Consider the following 7899-nt stretch of genomic DNA (forward strand, 5'->3'; position numbering starts at 1 on the left):
TGGTGGCACTTGGGGACATCGGGGACACCTGGGGCCATTGTGGTGTGGTGGCACTTGGGGACATTGGGGACACCTGGGGACATTGGGGTGTGGTGGCACTTGGGGACATTGGGGACACCTGGGGTGTGGTGGCACTTGGGGACACCTGAGGATATTGGGGTGTGGTGGCACTCGGGGACATAGGGGACACCTGGGGACACGGGGGCAACTTGGGGACATGGGAACAATGCCACCCCCCCATGTCCTCAGCGCTCCCAATGTCCCTGATGTCCCCTGTGTCCCCAACTCCCCTGATGTCCTTGATGTCCCCAACTGTCCCCTGTGTCCCCAGACCTGCGGGGGGTCCTCGATGGCCACGGTGGCCCTTGGGGACATGGGGACAATGCCACCCCCAATGTCCCAACACCCCTCATGTCCCCAACTGTCCCCGATGTCCCCAACTGTCCCCTGTTTTCCCAGGCCCGCGGGTGCTGCGGGGGGTCCTCGATGGCCACGGTGGCACTTGGGGACATGGGGACAGGATTGGGGACATCAGCCCCAGGCTGGCACAGGGGCCACGGTGGCACACGGGGATGTAGGGACAGTGCCACCCCCGATGTCCCCAACTGTCCCCTGTGTCCCCAGACCCGCGGGTGCTGCGGGGGGTCCTCGATGGCCACGCCGACGCCGTCTGGGGCCTGGCCTTCGATGTCACCGGGCGTCACCTGGCCTCGTGCTCGGCCGATGGCACCGTGCGCCTCTGGGACCCCCGCGGGGACAGCGGCGGCGGTGGCACCTCCGGGGGTGGCACCTGCCTGAGCGTCCTGGACGGGCACAAAGGTGAGCGGGGACACCTGGGGACACACCTGGGGACACACCTGAGTGACCTGGGGACACACCTGGGGACGCACCTGGGGACATTGGGGACACACCTGGACACACCTGGGGACACTGGGGACACACCTGGGAACATTGGGGACACTGGGGGACAGCTTGGGACACTGGGGACACAGCTGGGGACCCTGGGGACATTGGGGACACACCTGGACACACTTGGGGACACTGGGGGACAGCTGGGGACATTGGGGACACACCTGAGTGACCTGGGGACACACCTGGGGACACTGGGGACGCACCTGGGGACATTGGAGGCACACCTGGACACACCTGGGGACACTGGGGGACAGCTTGGGACATTGGGGACGCACCTGGACACACCTGGGGACCTGGGGGCACACCGGGGGACAGCTGGGGACATTAGGGACACACCTGAGTGACACTGGGGACACACCTGGACACACCTGGGGGACACCTGGGGGACACCTGTGACATGCTGGGGACACACCTGGACAGCCTGGGGTCCCCTAGGGTGTCACACCTGTCCCCTCACCTGTGCAGGTGTCACACCTGTCCCCTCACCTGTCCCTGTTTCAGATCACGGTGTCCCCACCTCGGTGGCGTTCGTGCCCACCCAGCTGTGTCACACCTGTCCTCCGGTGTCACACCTGTCCCCCGGTGTCACACCTGTCCCCTCACCTGTCCCTGTTTCAGATCACGGTGTCCCCACCTCGGTGACGTTCGTCCCCACCCACCCGGCCCAGCTGGTGGCCGGCTTCCGCTCCGGTGCCACCGTCCTCTACGACCTCGAGGCCACCAAGGCCACCCTGGTGTCCCCAAACGGCGGTGAGTGACCCCCCCCCCCCCGATGTCCCCAAGGGTCACCTGGGGCCACCTGAACCCCCCTGATTGTCCCCAAAGGTCACCTGAACCCCCACCCCAATGTCCCCAGGGGTCACCTGGAGCCACCTCAACCCCTCCCGATGTCCCCAATGTCCCCAAGTGTCCCCTGACCCCCTCCTTGTCCCCTGAATGTCCCCAAGGGCCACCTGGGGTCACCTGAACCCCTCTCCCAATGTCCCCGAGGGCCACCTGACCCTGCCAGGTGTCCCCAATGTCCCCGCAGGTGGCTGTGCCCAGGTGAACCAGGTGTCCCCAAGTGTCCCAATTGTCCCCGCTGTCCCCGCAGGTGGCCGTGCCCAGGTGAACCAGGTGGTCACTGTGGCTGTCCCCAGGTGTCCCCAGTGTCCCCAATGTCCCCGCTGTCCCCGCAGGTGGCCGTGCCCAGGTGTCCCCAGGTGTCCCCAAGTGTCCCCAATGTCCCCAGTGTCCCCAATGTCCCCGCTGTCCCCGCAGGTGGCCGTGCCCAGGTGAACCAGGTGGCCGTGCCCAGGTGTCCCCAGGTGTCCCCAGGTGTCCCCAGTGTCCCCAATGTCCCCGCTGTCCCCGCAGGTGGCCGTGCCCAGGTGAACCAGGTGTCCCCAATGTCCCCAGTGTCCCCAATGTCCCCGCTGTCCCCGCAGGTGGCCGTGCCCAGGTGTCCCCAGTGTCCCCAATGTCCCCGCTGTCCCCGCAGGTGGCCGTGCCCAGGTGAACCAGGTGTCCCCAATGTCCCCAGTGTCCCCAGTGTCCCTGCTGTCCCCGCTGTCCCCGCAGGTGGCCGTGCCCAGGTGAACCAGGTGGTCACTGTGGCTGTCCCCAGGTGTCCCCAATGTCCCCAATGTCCCCGCTGTCCCCGCAGGTGGCCGTGCCCAGGTGAACCAGGTGTCCCCAATGTCCCCAGTGTCCCCAATGTCCCCGCTGTCCCCGCAGGTGGCCGTGCCCAGGTGAACCACGTGTCCCCAATGTCCCCAGTGTCCCCAATGTCCCCGCTGTCCCCGCAGGTGGCCGTGCCCAGGTGAACCAGGTGTCCCCAGGTGTCCCTAGTGTCCCCAATGTCCCCGCTGTCCCCGCAGGTGGCCGTGCCCAGGTGAACCAGGTGGTCACTCCGGGTGTCCCCAGTGTCCCCAATGTCCCCAATGTCCCCGCTGTCCCCGCAGGTGGCCGTGCCCAGGTGTCCCCAGGTGTCCCCAATGTCCCCAGGTGTCCCCAGGTGTCCCCAATGTCCCCAGTGTCCCCGCAGGTGGCCGTGCCCAGGTGAACCAGGTGGTCACTGTGGCTGTCCCCAGGTGTCCCCAATGTCCCCAATGTCCCCGCTGTCCCCGCAGGTGGCCGTGCCCAGGTGAACCAGGTGTCCCCAATGTCCCCAATGTCCCCGCTGTCCCCGCAGGTGGCCGTGCCCAGGTGAACCACGTGTCCCCAATGTCCCCAGTGTCCCCAATGTCCCCGCTATCCCCGCAGGTGGCCGTGCCCAGGTGAACCAGGTGGTCACTGTGGCTGTCCCCCAGGTGTCCCCAGTGTCCCCAGGTGTCCCCAGGTGTCCCCAATGTCCCCGCTGTCCCCGCAGGTGGCCGTGCCCAGGTGAACCAGGTGGTCGCCCACCCCTCGCAGCCGCTGACCATCACGGCCAGCGACGACCGCGCCATCCGCTACCTGGACAACCGCACCGGTGGGGCTCGTTAGCATAATTAGGCTCATTAGGGTAATGATGGAGGTCGTTGGGGGTAATTAGGGAGTCATTAGGGTAATTAGGGGTAATTAGGGGGTAGTTAGGACAGTGAGAGGCTCATTAGGAAGTTATTAGGGTAATTGGGGGTAATTATGCGTAATTAGGGCAGTGAGAGGTTCATTAGGGGGTTATTGGGGTAATTGGGGGTAATTATGCGTAATTAGGGCAGTGAGAGGTTCATTAGGAGGTTATTGGGGTAATTGGGGGTAATTATGGGTAATTAGGGCAGTGAGAGGTTCATTAGGGGGTTATTAGGGTAATTAGGGGGTGATTATGGGTAATTAGGGCAGTGAGAGGTTCATTAGGGGGTTATTAGGGTAATTAGGGGGTGATTAGGGTAAATATTGTGTCATTAGGGTAATTTGGGGGGTCATTAGGGCTTTGAGGGGGGTCATTAGTGGGTAATTAGTGTCATTAGTGTGACGAGGAGATCATTAGGGTAATTAGGGGGTCACTGAGAGGTAATTAGGATAATGAGGGGGCATTATTACTCCTAATAAGGGCAGGAAAGGGGCGTGGCCTTCCCCAGCCATTCCCTTTTATGCCACACCTCTCTCTGAGGCCACACCCCCTTTCCCCTGGCCACACCCCCTCACTGACCACACCCTGCCCTGTAGGCCACACCCATGTCCCCAGGTCATGCCCTTTAGGCCACGCCCCTTCCTGACCACACCCCATTCCAGAGTTTCCCCTTTTGCTGACCACGCCCCTTTGATGACCACGCCTTCTTAGGCCACGCCCCTTCCCCTACCACAATGTTTAGGCCCCTCCCTTTGCTGACCACACCCTCTCAGGCCACACCCCCCACTGACCACACCCTAAAATGCCCTGCCCGCTGCTGACCACACCCCATCCAGCCCCACCCCTAATGACCACACCCCACAAGGCCCCACCCCTCTGCTGACCACGCCCCATCAGGCCCCACCCCCTGCTGACCACGCCCCTTTGCAGGTAAGGTCGTGCACTCGATGGTCGCTCACCTGGACGCCGTCACCTGCCTGGCCCTGGACCCCAGCGGCGCCTTCCTGCTGTCCGGCAGTGAGTGACCACTGAGTGACCACTGAGTGACCATTGAGTGACCCTGAGTGACCAATGAGTGACCGATGCCTGACCCTGAGTGACCCTGAGTGACCCTGAGTGACCACTGAGTGACCGCTGAGTGACCATTGAGTGACCCTGAGTGACCCTGAGTGACCCTGAGTGACTGCTGAGTGACTGCTGAGTGACCGCTGAGTGACCACTGAGTGACCGCTGAGTGACCGCTGAGTGACCCTGAGTGACCCTGAGTGACCGCTGAGTGACCAATGAGTGACCAATGAGTGACCATTGAGTGACCATTGAGTGACCCTGAGTGACCCTGAGTGACCGATGAGTGACCATTGAGTGACCCTGAGTGACCCTGAGTGACCGATGACTGACCCTGAGTGACCAATGAGTGACTGCTGAGTGACCATTGAGTGACCCTGAGTGACCAATGAGTGACCCTGAGTGACCGCTGAGTGACCACTGAGTGACCAATGAGTGACCCTGAGTGACCCTGAGTGACCAATGAGTGACCAATGAGTGACCGCTGAGTGACCAGTGACCCTGAGTGACCACTGAGTGACCAATGAGTGACCGCTGAGTGACCGATGAGTGACCAATGAGTGACCAATGAGTGACCCTGAGTGACCAATGAGTGACCATTGAGTGACCCTGAGTGACCAGTGACCCTGAGTGACCCTGAGTGACCAATGAGTGACCGCTGAGTGACCCTGAGTGACCCTGAGTGACCAATGAGTGACCGCTGAGTGACCACTGAGTGGTCACGACTGCTCCCTGTACCTGTGTCACCTCTGTCACCTCACCTGTGCCACCTGTGTGTCACCTGTGTCACCTCACCTGTGTCACCTGTGTCCCCTGTGTCACCTGTGTCACCTGTGTCCCCAGGTCACGACTGCTCGCTGCGCCTGTGGCACCTGTGCCAGCGCACCTGTGTGCAGGAGCTGCCCCTCACCTGTGTCCCCTGTGTCACCTGTGTGTGTCCCCAGGTCACGACTGCTCGCTGCGCCTGTGGCACCTGTGCCAGCGCACCTGTGTGCAGGAGCTGCCCCTCACCTGTGTCCCCTGTGTCACCTGTGTGCAGGAGCTGCCCCTCACCTGTGTCACCTGTGTCCCCTCACCTGTGTGTGTCCCCTGTGTCACCTGTGTCCCCTCCCGTGTCCCCTGTGTCCCCTGTGTGTGTCCCCAGGTCACGACTGCTCGCTGCGCCTGTGGCACCTGTGCCAGCGCACCTGTGTGCAGGAGCTGCCCCTCACCTGTGTCACCTGTGTCCCCTGTGTGTGTCCCCAGGTCACGACTGCTCGCTGCGCCTGTGGCACCTGTGCCAGCGCACCTGTGTGCAGGAGCTGCCCCTCACCTGTGTCACCTGTGTCCCCTGTGTGTGTCCCCAGGTCACGACTGCTCGCTGCGCCTGTGGCACCTGTGCCAGCGCACCTGTGTGCAGGAGCTGCCCCTCACCTGTGTCACCTGTGTCCCCTGTGTGTGTCCCCAGGTCACGACTGCTCGCTGCGCCTGTGGCACCTGTGCCAGCGCACCTGTGTGCAGGAGCTGCCCCTCACCTGTGTCACCTGTGTCCCCTGTGTGTGTCCCCAGGTCACGACTGCTCGCTGCGCCTGTGGCACCTGTGCCAGCGCACCTGTGTGCAGGAGCTGCCCGCTCACCGCCGCAAGCACGAGGAGGCCGTGCTGGCCGTGGCCTTCCACCCCCGGCGCGCCCTCAGCGCCAGCGCCGGCGCCGACGCCCTGGCCAAGGTGTTCGTCTGACACCTGGGGACACCTGGGGACACCTGGGGACACCTGGGGACACACCTGGTGGCACCTGGGGACAGCTGGATACGCCCGGGGACAGCGCCGGGACAGGACGGCAGGTGGCGTCACTTGTTTCTCCGTGTGTTGGTGGCACCTGTCACCTGCCCCAGAGCGGGGTGACGCCTGGGCACACCTGGTGGCACCTGGGGGCACACCTGGTGGCACCTGGGGACAGCTGGACACGCCCGGGGACAGCGCCGGGACAGGACGGCAGGTGGCGTCACTTGTTTCTCCGTGTGTTGGTGGCACCTGTCACCTGCCCCAGAGCGGGGTGACGCCTGGGCACACCTGGTGGCACCTGGGGGCACACCTGGGCACACCTGGGGACAGCTGGACACGCCTGGGGACAGCACCGGGACAGGACGGCAGGTGGTGTCACTTGTTTCTCCGTTGGTGGCACCTGTCACCTCCCCCAGAGCGGGGTGACACCTGGGCACACCTGGTGGCGCCTGGGGACACACCTGGGCACACTTGGGGACACCTGGTGGAACCTGGGCACACCTGGGGTCAGCGCCATGACGGGACAGGAGGTGGCACCGTTTGTTTTTCCGTGTGTTGGTGGCACCTGTGGTGGCTCCTGTCACCTCCCCCAGACCAAGGTGACACCTGGTGGCACCTGGGGACAGCGCCAGGACGGGACAGGAAGTGGTGTCGTTCATTTCTCTGCGCCTTGGTGGCACCTGTGGTGGCCTCTGTCACCTCCCTCTGCCCACGGACCATGTGTGACACACCTGAGGTGGCACCTGGGCACACCTGGGGACCTCATCACGGACCGGGAACAGGACAGGAGGTGGCACCACGGTGACATCATTCATTTCTCTCTCTGCTGGTGGCACCTGGTGGCTTCTGTCACCTCCCTCTGTGCAGGGACCAGGTGAGGTGGCACCTGAGCACACCTGGTGGCACCTGGACAGGTGAGGTGGCACCTGGTGACCTCGATCACCTCACCCCGACCGGTGTGACACACCTGAGGTGGCACCTGGTGGCACCTGCCACTGTCACCTGTCCTTGCCCAGGGCTGAAGGGCTCTGTCCCCTCCCCCCGCCTCAAATTTGGGACAATTTGGGACAAATTTGGGGCATTTTTCCCTCCAGGTAAATCCCAAATTTTCGGGATTTTTCCCCCCAATTTTTAGGATTTTTTCATCTTTTCCTCCGCCAGAAAAATCCCAAATTCGGGGAATTTTCCCCTCCAGGTAAATCCCAAATTTTAAAGATTTCCCCCAAAATTTCTCCCCCATCTAAATCCCAAATTTTAGGGATTTTCCCCAAATTTTGGGGATTTTTCCCTCGAAATTTTTGTATTTCCCTCCCCCTATAAATCCCAATTTTGGAGGTTTTTTTTTTTCTGGATAAATCCCAAATTTTAGGGGTTTTCCTCCCAATTTTTAAGATTTTTTTTCCCCCCTGGATAATTCCCAAATTTTTGGGATTTTTTCCCCCTAATTTTTAGGATTTTCCCACCCAAGTAAATCCCAATTTTTGGATTTCTCCTCACAAATTTTGGGATTTTCACCCCAATTTTTAGGATTTTTTTCCCCCCAGACTTTTGGGGGTTTTCCCCAAATAAATCCCAAATTTTGAGGATTTTTTCTCCCCCGAATCAATCCCAAATTTTGGCATTTTC

The 7899-nt window shown here is 61.7% G+C and overlaps 1 protein-coding gene across 1 annotated transcript in view; it reads left to right on the forward strand.

Annotated features, from left to right (window-relative positions):
* The window catches only part of LOC119699661 (striatin-4-like), a 25832-nt gene extending 19422 nt beyond the window's left edge, over positions 1-6410 (forward strand). Inside the window, exons 13-17 of the mRNA XM_038133481.1 lie at positions 625-819; positions 1531-1662; positions 3263-3364; positions 4376-4462; positions 6059-6410. Coding sequence (XP_037989409.1) covers positions 625-819; positions 1531-1662; positions 3263-3364; positions 4376-4462; positions 6059-6228 — 686 coding nt within the window. The 3' untranslated portion in view covers positions 6229-6410. The remainder of the gene's footprint in view (positions 1-624; positions 820-1530; positions 1663-3262; positions 3365-4375; positions 4463-6058) is intronic.
* The last annotated feature ends 1489 nt before the right edge of the window (positions 6411-7899 follow it).

Source organism: Motacilla alba, chromosome 3 (genome assembly GCF_015832195.1).
Source record: "Motacilla alba alba isolate MOTALB_02 chromosome 3, Motacilla_alba_V1.0_pri, whole genome shotgun sequence".
Lineage (NCBI taxonomy): Eukaryota > Metazoa > Chordata > Aves > Passeriformes > Motacillidae > Motacilla > Motacilla alba.